Here is a 14,038-nt window from a genome sequence, read left to right on the forward strand (position 1 = left end):
CCTTCTAACAACGAGGCACTCCACTAAGGACAGAGGCCAGAGTAACTTCCACCAAAATACAGCTTTGTTATTCTAAGGTTGCTTGTTCCATGGTGAGAGCCTATGCTCACGTGTAGCTCGATGACCATTTACTCTGCCCCAGGGTGGGGAATGGCCAGAGAAAAGTGGGCCTACCGGGGCGCCTGGGTGGCTCAGTCGATTGAGCATCCGACTTCAGCTCAGGTCATGATCTCACAGTTGGTGAGTTCAAGCCCCATATGGGGCTGGCTCCTGTCAGCACAAAACCTGCTTCAGATCCTCTGTCCCCCTCTCCACCCCTCCCCTACTTGCACTCTCTCAAAAATAAATGAAACATTAAAAAGGAAAGAAAGAAAGAAAGAAAGAAAGAAAGAAAGAAAGAAAGAAAGAGAGAAAGAGAGAAAGAAAGAAAGAGAAAGAAAGAAAGAGAGAGAGAGAGAGAGAGAGAGAAAGGGAAAGAAAAGTGGGCCTACCTCCATGCTCTCTGTAGGAAAAGGTAAGCTTTTACTCCATCACCTACATCCACACTCACGTAAATAGGACTAACCCATTTGGTACACCTAGCCTCCATTTCGCTATAAAGCTTCAAGTAATATTACTCAGAAGGAAATGAATGAGTTACTCCGAGAACAAAAATAGAAAATGAGAACACAACAGGAATTTTCAAAAAATAAAACATGCGCCAAAAAGCCGCTCTGGCAGGTGTGTTGTGGCAATTCCTCAGCCCCGCCCTGTGCTCCTCCCGGGGAGGGACAGATCTTTCTCCACTGCTGGACTTTGGGTTTAGCCACATGATGCTTTGGCCAACAGAGTGAGGGTATGTCGGGTCCTCATGTGTCTCTGCTTCTTCGTCTTTCCTTCCTTCTTTCCTTCCTCCCTCCCTCCCTCCCTCCCTCTTTCTTTCTTTCTCTTTCTTTCTTTCTTTCTTTCTTTCTCTCTTTCTCTCTTTCCTTACTTACAAAGTAAGCTCTATGCCCAACGTGGGGCTTGAACTCATGACCCTGAGATCAAGAGCCACATGCTCTCCTGACTGAGCCAGCCAGTCGTCCCTGGGTGGGGAAAAGTGCCCAGGCCAGCCTACCAGCAGGGAGAAGTGAGACTCATAAAGCCCCCAGAGGAGCAGCTCGGCTGGGCCCAAGCAACATAAGCCAATTCCCATCAGGCTGATACATGAACTTATCACATGCTTACGGTTGCACGCCACTGAGATATAGTCACTGGTTGTTACAAAGCATAAATTAACAAGAGCTAACTGGTCCAGCAAAGGCAAGAGTATTTTGAAAATATAATGCATTATGCACTTTCCCCCAAGTCTGTTATTTATTTTGTAACACAAAAACCGTAGCATAGGGGCGCCTGGGTGGCTCAGTCGGTTAAGCATCCGACTTCGGCTACGGTCATGATCTCTCGGTTTGTGAGTTCAAGCCCCGCGTCGGGCTCTGTGCTGACAGCTCGGAGCCTGGAGCCTGTTTCGGATTCTGTGTCTCCTCCTCTCTCTGCCCCTCCCCTGCTCATGCTCTGTCTCTCTCTGTCTCTTAATAATAAAGAAATGTTTAAAAAAAAAAAAAAAAACCCTGTAGCATAATTATATACAAGTGCAATGAACATTTCATGGTAGGACCTAAGGCCAGACCTACCCTCAATCACAAGATGAAGTGAACCCACATGAAGAAATATGTGCCCGAGGTAAAATGCTTGAGTTGATATCTCTTCCTTACCTTTTAGTTTACTGACTTCAATTTTCAGTGCCTTCAATTTCTGCTTGTAATCTTGTTTCTCCTTCACAATACAAGTCTCCACCATCTTAGCGTCACGCAAGGCATGCTCTAACAATTTAAATTTTCCTGAGCAGTCTGCAATGTGATTGACGGCCTCGATAATATCTTTGTCCTAAAAACCAAATGTGAAGACTGTTCTGTAAGATTTTTTAAGTTCCAACTAATCAGGATAAGATCTCGCTATGAGCCAGGTTCCATTCTAGGCACTTCACTGCTAACTCACGTAATCTCCACAGGGGCTCTCTGAGGTAGGTACTACCTTTATCGGCTGGTGACAGACGAGGAGTCAACGGTAAAAAGTCCAAGGTTACGCAACTAGTCAGAGATGGAGCTCCAATTTGCACCTAGTTAGCTGCCCCGGCAACCATGCATGAACCACCACAGCCTGTGGTCTCAGAAAGTTTATAACCACAGTGCGATCGTGCAATAGGAGAGCTGTTGGCCGCTGGAACGGGCCTTACTCTCTGCACTACAGATAAATCCCATGGGCCTCTCTCTTCCCTTCTTTTCAGCTTGTTAAAATGGCAGACTCCAGGGGTGCCTGGGCGGCTCAGTTGGTTACGCGTACGACTTCAGCTCAGGTCATGATTGTGAGTTCGAGCCCCATGTCAGGCTCTGTGCTGACAGCTTGGAGCCTGGCGCCTGCTTCAGATTCTGTGTCTCCCTCTCTCTCTCTGCCCCTCCCCTGCTTGCACTCTCTTTCTTTCTCTCTCTCTCAAAAATGAATAAACATTTTTTTAAAATTTAGAAAAATTTAGAAAATTTTAGAAAAAAATTTGAGAGAGACAGAGCATGATCAGGGGAGGGGCAGAGAGAATCCCAAGCAGGCTCAGCACTGCCAGCACAGAGCCCAATGTGGGGCTTGAACTCGTGAACTCTGAGACTGTCACCTAAGCTGAAGTCGGACACTTAACCAACTGAGCCACCCAGGTGGCCCTGTTAAGAAAGCTTGCCCATGACCACTTTAAAACAGTAAACTGCTGGGGGAAATCACACATGAATTACCAGGAGCGTCCCATTATACCTAAATCACTCTCTTATTCTCCAGCTGCCAAACATATGTGACAGCAGAAGAGACTGCCAATCACTGATCATGGCATGTTAGTGGCTCTATCAACTACTTGATTGCTAATAGTTTTTCTCTCCATTAAAAAAAACTTAACAAGCAATCTAACTGGCAATGACTTTATGAGACATAACATTGGATACCTCAGAAGAAAACAAGTTAATCCAGACATGCTAAACCATGGAACAAACCTTGGAGACAGAGACCAAAAGTGGAGTCCTGCCTCCTCTCTCAAGGCCTTAGGGGCATCATTGTTGTTGTTGTTGTTTTTATTTATTTTTGAGAGAGTGCAAACGGGGGAGGGGCAGAGAGAGGGGGACAGAGGATCAGAAGCAGGCTCTGTGCTTGAGGCTGACTGCAGCGAGCCAACGTGGGGCTCGAACTCACAAACCGTCAAACCTGAGCCAAAATCGGACACTCAACCGACTGAGCCACCCAGGTGCCTCCTTAGAGACACCATTTTAAACTTGTTTCCCTCTTTTCTGAGAATTTTTTTTTAATTTTTTTTATGTATAAGTAATCTCTACACACAACCTGAGGCTTGAACCTACAACCTGGAGATCAAGAGTTGTATGCTCCACTGACTAAGCCAGCCAGATGCCCCTAAAATGAGAATTTTAAAAGACAGAGCAACATTGGTAGGTAGCTCTACCATCCGATTTGCAATGGGACTTAAGTAAGATAATGTACGTGACGACACTTTATCAAGTTCAAAGTGCTCTGGCAGATGGAGGTATTATTATTTGAATTACCTTTAGCTTTATCATTGTAGTGAGAGCCTGTTCTCGAGCTTGTAATTGTCCTACCTGAGCAGAAAGTTCCACTAAAGTGTTGCTGAGGTTTTCATTTCTAGCCTACAAGAAAACAACACATAAAATACTAATTGAATCATTTAAAAGCTTTCATTACTATCATTAGCCGCAATCTGTGCTCAGTGTTCCGTTTTGTTTTTTCTGTACCTTTTATTTAGTAACAAAGTAGGCCAAGTCAATCAAAAAGGAATACAAATATCTGTCCATTACCTCTAGCGTCCTCCCAATACTTATGTTTGCCCTACTGAATCATACTGGTTATGCTTATAAATGTCTATTTCCCAACCTCTTCCATGTATAATTCTAGGTTGGCAGAAAAGAAAATAAACAAATGAAAACCAGATTGGTAAAGAGATTCCCTTCGCTGAAGTCAAGTAGCATTAGTGAACTTCTGTGCATTTGTATTTCTTACTCTATGTTGAAAGAACTTCACTTCATATTGGGGTATTCCCACTTATCAGGGTTTTTTTTCCCCCTTAACCACAGAACTGAACCACAGAACTACATGATATATTTGGAAATACAAACTACATGATGTATTTGGTTGGGAAAAAAAAGAATAATGAGGCTTTTTAAACAGTATCTTCGTGAAGGAAACTTAAATGCATGTTACTAAGTGAAAGAAGCCAATCTGAAAAAGCTACTTATTATATTCCAACTATACGACATTCTGGAAAAGACACAACTACGAAGAGAGTAAAAAAGGTCAGCAGTTGCCAGGGGTTAGCGGAGACAGGAATGGAGCACAGGCTTTTTAGGGCAGTGAAACTATTCTGTACAATACTACGGTGGCGGGTACATGTCATTACACATTTGTCAAAACCCACAGCACACACACCACCACGAGTGAACCCTAATGTAAACCGTGGACTTTGGGGGATAATGATGTGTCAGTGTAGATTCACTGAGTATAACCAAGGTACTACGGTGGGTGCAGAATGTCCACAGCTGGGGAGACTGTGTTTGGTGGTGGAAACAGGGGGCATGGGAGAAATTTTTGTACCTTCCACTTGATTTTGATTTTAACATGAAATTGCTCTAAAAAAATAAAGCTTATTAATTAAAAAAAAAGTCTTGATGCCACAAACTACATTGCATCCCTCCCAAAACACGCATGTTGAAGTCCTAACCTCCAATATGATGTTATCTGGAGATGCTCCTTTGAGAGATAATCAGGTATAAAAGAGGTCACGAGAGTGGGGCCCTCACAATGGGATTAGTATCCTTATAAGAAAAGACACCAGAGATCTTGCTCGTTCCCTCTCTCATGTATTTCCTTTTTTTTTTTTTTTTTAAAGTAAGCTCTATGCCCAATGTGGGGCTTGAACTCATGACCCTAAGATCAAGATTTGCATGCTTCACTAACTGAGCCAGTCAGGCACCCCTACATTTCCATTTTTTCATGCAACATATCACTGGATTCTAGAATAGTTTTTACTTATCTTCTACCTAGAAACTACAGAATAATCTGAAAAAATAAAAAAGGCATGATTATTATGAAACAAAAATATGGTGCTCTCTCCATGCCTCTCATAAAACAGGAGTTCAAAAAATATCTTGATGACCAGAGCTCAAAACTGGAAAATCAGTCTTACCGATTTTATTCCCAATGGGCCACTAACATGACATAGATGTTATGTTTATCATTGTTTATATCATTTTTATCATGTTTATCATGATAAAACATGTTTATCATGTTTATCATTGTTTATCATTATCATATAAGGCATGAGAAAGCCTAGTTGGAAGCTACCAAAACTTCCAACCAAAACTTACTCATCTCAGACTCTGAGAAAGGCTTCTAAAATAACCCGTTACTGATGAAATGACAGATGCTCCTAGACCCAATGGCCTGAGAGCAAAAGTGGTAATGAAGTTCATCTCCAAGACGGCACAGCTCTGTGCAGCCAACCAAAGCCACACAGTGGACACAAAACCATGGCAGTGGAGGGAAGGACAGATTTCATACACAGGCATGCATTTTCATGGAAGCATTTAAATCCAATTTCTCAGTAACTGAAACACAAACAGAATTTGGGCAAGTGAAACTCATCACAAAATAAAACCAACCTCAAGGTCTTCAGAAAGGAGAGAGGAATGGGTTGCCTTTTGAGCCATTTCCTGAAGCTGTAGTTGAGTCTTCTGAAGAGCTGCCTGGTATTCAGTTTGATTAGATTCAAGGGTTTTTACCTTCTTCGTGAGTGACCGGATTATTTCAGTTCTTTTGTGTAGTTCACCTGAGGGAAATTTCATCAATAACTAACTTGTGACCAGAACTGAAGCTTAAAATGCATCATATTCAAACACAAAATTAAAAAGGTAAGTGTGCTATGGGGTGCATAAGTGGCTCAGTTGGTTAAGCATCGGACTCTTGGTCTTGGCGCAGGTCATAATCTTTTGGTGGGTGAGATCGAGCCCCACACTGGGCTCTGTGCTGACAGTGCAGAGCCTACTTGGGATTCTCTCTCTCTCTGCCCCCCCGCCCCCCGCTTGCACACTCTCTCTCTCAAAATAAATAAACTTAAAAAAAAAAATAGGCGTGCCTGGATGGCTCAGTCAGTTGTGTCCAACTTCGGCCCAGGTCATCATCTCACGGTTTGTGGGTTCAAGCCCGTCGGGCTCTGTGCTGACAGCTCAGAGCCTGGAGCCTGTTTCAGATTCTGTGTCTCCCTCTCTCTCTCTGCCCCTCCCCTGTTCGTACTCTGTCTCTCTCTCTCTCAAAAATAAATAACCTTTAAATTTTTTTAAATAAAAATAAAAGGTAAGCATGCTAAAGAATTTTTTAAAGGATAACTCTTTTTAAAGAGTTTATTATGGGGGCGCCTGGGTGGCTCAGTCGGTTAAGTGTCCAACTTCGGCTCAGGTCATGACATCATGGTCTGTGGGTTTGAGCCCCATGTCGGGCCCTGTGCTAACAGCTCAGAGCCTGGAGCCTCCTTTGGATTTTGTGTCTCCCGCTCTCTCTGCACCTCCCCTGCTTGCACTGTCTCTCTCTCTCCTAAAAAATAAACATTAAAAAAATTTTTTAAAAATAAAAATAAAAAGTTTATTATGAAACACACGATACCATATTCAAGAAATAGAACACTGTCGGCAACCCAGAAGCCCCCTGGATAGCACTTCCTAAGCACAATCTCTCCAGTTTCCACTTTCCCAAACATTATCCTTAACTTAATCATTTCTTTGCTTTTTAATTATAGTTTTACCACCTATGACCACATCCCTAAAAATACGGTTTGATTTGAACCATATATAATTAGAATTATACTCTGAGTTCTTGTTTGTTTTTTTTCACTTAAGATTATGATCCTAAGATCTATCCACATTGTTGTGGTTAACTGGTGTTTGGGCACTGTTGTTGCTACATAATATCCCATTATATGATTATGCCAAAATTTATTTACCCATTCTATTGGTGGTCACTTGGGTTGCTTCCACTTTGCAGCGGACTATGAACAAGGTTGTTCTGAATATTCTTATACATGTATCTTGGTGCATTTTTGCACGAATTTCTCTGGAGCCATCCTAGTACTCAAATGGGGTCCCTGAGCCACCAGCGCTGACATCACCTGGGAATTTGTTAGAAATGCAGACTCTTAGGTGCCAGACCTATTGTATCAGAATCTACATTTTAACAAGATCTTTAGGTAATTCATGTGTCCTCCGAACTGTAGGTATATTCCTAGAAGTGGAAATGCTGGGGCCATGAGCCATGTTTATCTTCAACTTTACTAGATACTGTTAAATGATTTTCCAAAGTAGTTGCACCGACGCTCCCACCTGCAGTGAAGGAGTCTTCCTTTGACTCCACACCTTTACCAACACCTGATAACTACTACCAGTCTGAGAAATGTAAAGGGTATCTATCTCATTACAGTTTTAATTTGCATTTCCCTAATTAGTAATGAGAATGATTGTCTTTTTTACATATTTACTGACCAGTTTTCCATGAAATGCCAATTAACATTTCTTATTTTAAAATCAGATACTGATGGCTACTTGTTATCTTCATTCTTTAACATATTTGTTTAAGATATATTACGTCTAATGAAACACTGTTTATGTGTATACATGTGTGGATGGGTATAGTCAGAGTAAAATCAAATGGTCATCAAAGAAATGGAAAATTACTCATATTTAGATGGTCATGTCTACAGAATCCTTTGTGTAAGGGAAGTAAAAAAGGAGGTGCTATATGGTTATCTTTCTATTAAGGAGATCTAGTGTTTTCCTTTCTAATACCGTCTAACATTAACGTAGTGTCACTAGAACATTCAGACTTTAGGGCAGCACGAAAGGATGACAGAATTAAAATATGGTACAAAAGAACATTGTTCCCAAGCCATTTTTGAGACTGCTATATTGTTAAAAAGATGACTGGGGGCGCCTGGGTGGCTCGTTCAGTTCAGCGTCTGACTTTGGCTCAGGTCATGATCTGAGTTCGTGGGTTCAGCCCCGCATCAGGCTCTGTGCTGACAGCCTGGAGCCTGCTTCAGATTCTGCGTCTCCCTCTCTCTCTGCCCCTCCTCCGCTCGTGCTCTGTCTCTCTCTCTTAGAAATAAACATTAAAAAAATAAAATAAAGTCTAAAAAAATAAAAATAAATTTTAAAAGATGATTGTTTTAGGTACTTCAGATTAAGTTCAATACCAAAAGTTTATAAAATCTTTCAGTTCAACAGAAATGGCTGGTCTGATAGAATCTATATTCATATTCTAGCTCAAAACTAATTTCCCTCAGATTCACTCTCAACACTGCAGCCTAAAAATTGGAATTCTGGGCTACCTGGGTGGCTCAGTCAGTTGAGCGTCTGACCTTGGCTCAGTTCATGATCTCATTCCTTGTGAGTTGGAGCCCCACATCAGGCTCTGTGCTGACAGCTCACAGCTCAGAACCCTGGAGTCTGCTTTGGATTCTGTCTCTGTCTCTCTGCCTGTCCCCTGCTCGTGCTCTCTGTGTATCTCTCAAATATAAATAAACATTAAATTTTTTTTTTAAAAATTGGAACTCTAACCTGCTTCGGATTCTGTGTCTCCCTCTCTCTCTGCCCCTCCCCTGCTCACCTTCTGTCTCTCTCTCTTTCCCTCAAAAATAAACATTAAAAAAAATTTTTTTTTTTAATTGGAGCTCTATCCAGGGGCACCTGAGTTGCTGAGTTGGTTAAGCATCTGACTCCTGATTTCGGCTCAGGTCATGATCTCACCGTTTGTGAGTTCGAGCCCCATATCAGGCACTGACAGTACAGGGCCTGCTTGGGATTCTCTCACCCTCTCTCCCTCCCTCCCTGTGCCCCTCCCCTGCTCATGCTCTCTCTCTCAAAATAAATAAACCTTAAAAAAAAAAATTGGAGCTCTATCCATCATCCTTTCTACATTTAAGTTGTCTGTCCTACTTTAATTCACATTGTGTCTGTTCGCTTGTGAGTGTTCATAAAGGCCTCCTATCTTCAAGTAAACTGAACTCCAGGACAGCAGGTATTGTGTTGAGATATTCCTTCTCTTATCTTTCCCATGAACCCACCCTCCACTCCTTTTTTGTTGGTTTTTTTTTTTTTCATTTTTTTTAATGTTTATTTATCATTGAGAGACAGAGAGACACAGAGCGTGAGCAGGGGAGGGGCAGAGAGAGAGGGAGACACAGAATCCGAAGCAGGCTCCAGGCTCCGAGCTGTCAGCACAGAGCCCCACGCGGGGCTCAAACTCACCAACTGTGAGAGCATGACCTGAGCCGAAGTCAGTTGCCCAACCAACTGAGCCACCCAGGCGCCCCCCTCCACTCCTTTTTTGAAATGTATTTAACATTTAAATAGCGGTTGTGTCTAACCCGTGAGTCCTTTTAATATGCTGGCATACAGAAGTGTGGAAGAGATACTGCTAATGTGTTTCTGACCCTCTAATTTGCTGCAACGTTCTTCCAAAGTCAACACTTTCTGCCGATCCTCTTCCCATGAAAGAAGTTGTCTCTGATGTACTGCAACCATATCATTGAGCTCTTTATCTCGATCTTTTAATTCTCCAATGAGCAGCTGCAGCTCCTTCCGCTGTTTCTCGATAGTGGAAATCTCAACTTCCGACCCGATGTTCTAAACACAGAAAGTAGTTTTATATAAAAAACAAACAAACTAATCAATAAATAAATCAGCCAAAGCATATTTTCCAAATAACTGTATCTTCTTTTGCTGCCAATTCAAGGCAGTTAAATTATTTTTTATGCACTGGTTATTATATGGCATCAACGTTACATATATTTAAATAAGTTCATGCTACTGTGCATGAACTCTATAATTTTCTCATACCACCACACACACTGTTCTTAAAAAGTGGGACCACTTGTCCCACCTTCGTTAGCTAATCTCAAATAAACTCATTTCGGTATTTTTGTGTCTTTGCTGTCAACCTATTCCTTGTATCAATTAACAGTATTATACCACACTTTGGCCCAACAATTCGGGGCCAATCAAGTAAAGGAAACCGTGAAATATTAGTGTTTAAATGAAAATAATTCTCGTAACATCTAGCACATATACTCCATCTACCAAGAACAATTTAATGTTGTGATTGGTCCAAAATCAACACGCCTGTTTATAAACACATTTTGTAAGGGAAAAATTTCAAACGCATATGGTACCAAGGGAACTGTACGAAAAACTCTCTCATGCTCAGTGCCTACGTCCTACCATCATCAAGTTGCAATATTCCTTTCTCTTTTTGTTGTTGATAAAATATGTGTATGTATTTCATTCTTACGTATTTTGGTATGCATCTCTAAAAATGAAACTTTTTTTTTATATAACCACGATGCCACTTCATACCTAACAAAATTATCTACACTACCCTTTAAGCATACGTCATTTTTAAGTCTGGTGCATGAAGTTGGTCTGACATGAGTGTGAAACCAGAATGAACCGTTTTAGTGGCTCTATAACCTTGCACAAGTTACTTAACCTCCCTAAGCCTTGGTTTCCTGAGGAACCTGTAAAATGGTAATAACAGTTAAACTTCTTAGAGTTGTGTGTATTAAGGAAGATAAACTGCAAAGCACTCCACATTACTGGGCACAGGGTAGGCATTCAGCAAACATTAGCTTTCTCATTTTTTTCCCAAGGAAAAATTTTAGATACCAACTTCAACATGTGAAAGGGAAGTGTAGCTTTTCCAAACATTAGCTATTATTAAGATGGTAAACCACATTTTTGAAATATGGTACTGCCCGCTACCTATGAACTAAAAGTGTTACTTTAAAAGGTCACCAGAGGGGCGCCTGGGTGGCGCAGTCGGTTAAGCGTCCGACTTCAGCCAGGTCACGGATCTCGCGGTCTGTGAGTTTGAGCCCCGCGTCGGGGTCTGGGCTGATGGCTCGGAGCCTGTTTCCGATTCTGTGTCTCCCTCTCTCTCTGCCCCTCCCCCGTTCATGCTTTGTCTCTCTCTGTCTCAAAAATAAATAAACGTTAAAAAAAAATTTTTTAAAAAATAAAATAAAAGATCACCAGAGGCCCACGTGTACCATCACTGCTTTCTGAAAAATAAGATTCATAAATAAATAAAGACGAACGAGTTCTAGTTACTTACTAGTAACTAAACACAGAAAACGGAATTTGGATCAAGCGATTCCAAATCACAAGATCCGAATTCGGGTCGTCGGTAACCATTCATTAATTCATTAATCCGTTCAACAAATATTTACTGAACGTCACGTGGCTGAGCGCGCCGGCAAGGCGCACAAATTCTGGTGTAGGAAAATAGGCAATACGCCAAGCATGCAAAAAAGCTCATTTCATCGTACCTATGAATGCAAAGCTCACTTTTCATCGTACACTCATAAATGCAAAGCTCGCTTTCAACACTTCTAAGGAAATTAAGGACAGGAAGCGAGGTGGCCTAGGGCAGCTCTCCAAACGCCCAGCTGTCGTTAAAAAGTGAGCACCTACTGCTCCGCGCCTGGGCTCAAGATCGCTTTTACGAAGGAAAGGAAACAGATGCGACACTCCGTTTCTCTTCGTACTGTGTATCGTTTCACATTTTAAGCAGAAACGTTCCTTAAAAACCACCCAAGCTGGGCCGGAGTGCTCCCCGTCCCCTGAGGTTCGCTGTCCACTCGCAGCTGGACGCAGCGGCGGAAACGGTGAGCCCGCGGCGGCCGCTCACCTGACGCCCGGCGAATAAGGTCGCCGAAGGGTTCATGGGTGTTTCCTCCGCCCCCGGAGAAAGTCGGGGAGCGCAGCGTCACCTGAGAAAGGCCATAGGCACGCCTGCCCGGAGCGGGGGCGAGCCCCGAACCCCGGAGCCCCGCGCCCACGGCCGGCCCAAGCGAGCACCCAAACCGCCCGCCCAGGGGAACGCGCCCACCGACCCCGCCTACGGCGTCGCCTAAGGGCCACCCCGGCTCTCGCGAGACCTCGGCGGCTGTGCTCCTGCTCTCGAGCCTCCCGGGGGCCTCCGGGCTCTAGGAAGGTTTATCCGCGAACGTCAGGTCCACTCCCCACGGTTCGTAGACAACCGGTTCTTTACGATTACCCAGCGAACGGGGAAGCAAATTAAAGGCTGCTTGTGCCCCCGTCACCCGTTTTTGAAAGCTGTTGTGTACACGGGGCACTGCGGAGGGTCCCTGCCCGTTGGCGCCAATGCCTGGATGGAGGCGGACGCCAGCCTTGGTGGTTAGCAGCTGCTTGGCCAGCCTAGTAGACTGTTGGAAACTAAGAATGACAGATTGAGAGGAAAACACAATAAAGCAAAACACGTTTTTTTGACTCTTGATGAAGCTCTTGAGTAACAATGAGAACTTTGGCAGTCGGTCATGACAAAATCTGCCATCCTGGGGCGACTTTTAAGTTTTTTCACGTGTTATCTCAGCCATCCTTCTCCCTTTTACTCTTTTTACACAGGAACTGGATTATATTAAACCCCTGGCCGCTCATCCCCTATTGTTTAACCCATAACATGGCATGAGTGGCAAAATTACCAAATACAGTATTACGCTATTTCAACTTTACTTTTTGATTGACTATGAATGAGCAAAGCATGTTCTTGTCATAAAAGACAACCTGAAAATGGGAAAAATTTAAAATTCTTGCTTTGAAGCTCTACTGATTTAGGTGGCACCTGCCTCCCTAGGATACATAGGATCATTTAAGAGAACCAGCAAGACAAGGTCTAAGATTTAAAGTCGGGAAAACCAGGGGCACCCGGATGGCTCAGTCGGTTGAGTGACTGACTTCGGCTCAGGTCATGATCTGTTCGTGGGTTCAAGCCCTGCATTGGGTTCTGTGCTGACAGCTCAGAGCCTGGAGCCTGCTTCAGATTGTGTCTCCCTCTCTCTCTGTCCCTCCCCTGTTCACTCTGTCTCTCAAATATAAACAAAACACTAAAAATAAAGTCAGGAAAACAAATTCTGACTAGTTAAAAACATACTATCAATAGATGACTGTACAGTTAAATCTTGGTGGAATGAGGAAAGATAAAAAGGAATGTGGTTGAATGTCAATTTTCAGTTGAGGATTTCAATTCATGGTTCCCAAATTTTACTATTATTAAAATGTGTTTTTCTACCAGGCAACCACATGCCTAACCGTCACTGTAAAAGTATGTGTACAGGGGCACCTGGCTAAGTTGACAAGAGCATGCAACTCTTGATCTTGGGGTTGTGAGTTTGGGCCCCACATTGGGTGCAGAGATTACTTAAAAATAAAATCTTAAGGGACACCTGGTTGGCTCAATTAGTTAAGTGTCTAACTCTTGATTTTGGCTCAGGTCATGATCCCAGGGTTGTGGGATTGAGCCCCGCATTGGGTTCCACTGAGCATAGAGCCTGCTCAAGATTCTCTCCCTCTTCCCCATTCACGTGCTCTAAAGAAATAAAATCTTAAAAAAAAAAAAAAAAAAAAAAAGGTTATGTACATAAAGGAGAAAAAAATGAGGCTCACCTTGAGATTAGTAAATAAATTCATTGTGGTGAGAGGAGTATGGTGACTAGTTGCACATCAAAAATCTCAATATTTTAAGTTTACTCCCATAGGTTTTCTTTAAAACAGAAAAGACCTTTGAGGATAGAATTTTTAAAAAATGACGTTTTATGAAAGCTCCAAGAATTACACTGCATCTGATTTTATACTCAGTCTAATTCTAACTGATGAACTAAACAGACTCATTCCAGTCTCCCTACCAGATATCCTAAGTAATTTAGAAGAAACAAGATCTAAAAACTAGAATTCATCTTTAAAACAGTAATTTATCAACTTTTTAACTATCAGTGAGAAAGCTACCATGTATTTTATCTTAAGCAACAGCTGATTTACTGAGGCTTCTATGAGATAACTAAAACAATGTAAACATCACTTATTGCCAGCATCTATGCTTTTTTTAATGAATA

At 42.4% G+C, this 14,038-nt stretch overlaps 1 protein-coding gene across 10 annotated transcripts in view; it reads right to left on the bottom strand.

The window, feature by feature from the left end:
* The window catches only part of CCDC62 (coiled-coil domain containing 62), a 45,479-nt gene extending 33,438 nt beyond the window's left edge, over window positions 1-12,041 (bottom strand). For 2 of the 10 annotated variants that reach the window (XM_027043906.2, XM_027043910.2), the window contains exons 1-5: window positions 11,818-12,040; window positions 9,497-9,755; window positions 5,745-5,911; window positions 3,615-3,716; window positions 1,737-1,908 (exon numbers count right to left, since the gene is read on the bottom strand). In XM_027043906.2, coding sequence (XP_026899707.1) covers window positions 1,737-1,908; window positions 3,615-3,716; window positions 5,745-5,911; window positions 9,497-9,755; window positions 11,818-11,853 — 736 coding nt within the window. In that variant the 5' untranslated portion in view covers window positions 11,854-12,040. Of the gene's footprint in view, window positions 1-1,736; window positions 1,909-3,614; window positions 3,717-5,744; window positions 5,912-7,078; window positions 7,244-9,496; window positions 9,756-11,241; window positions 11,396-11,455; window positions 11,778-11,817 lie in introns of those variants that run through there. The other 8 variants (XM_027043911.2, XM_027043904.2, XM_053206488.1 and 5 more) reach the window with 7 other exon arrangements.
* Window positions 12,042-14,038: the final 1,997 nt, after the last annotated feature.

This window comes from Acinonyx jubatus, chromosome D3, assembly GCF_027475565.1.
Source record: "Acinonyx jubatus isolate Ajub_Pintada_27869175 chromosome D3, VMU_Ajub_asm_v1.0, whole genome shotgun sequence".
NCBI lineage: Eukaryota > Metazoa > Chordata > Mammalia > Carnivora > Felidae > Acinonyx > Acinonyx jubatus.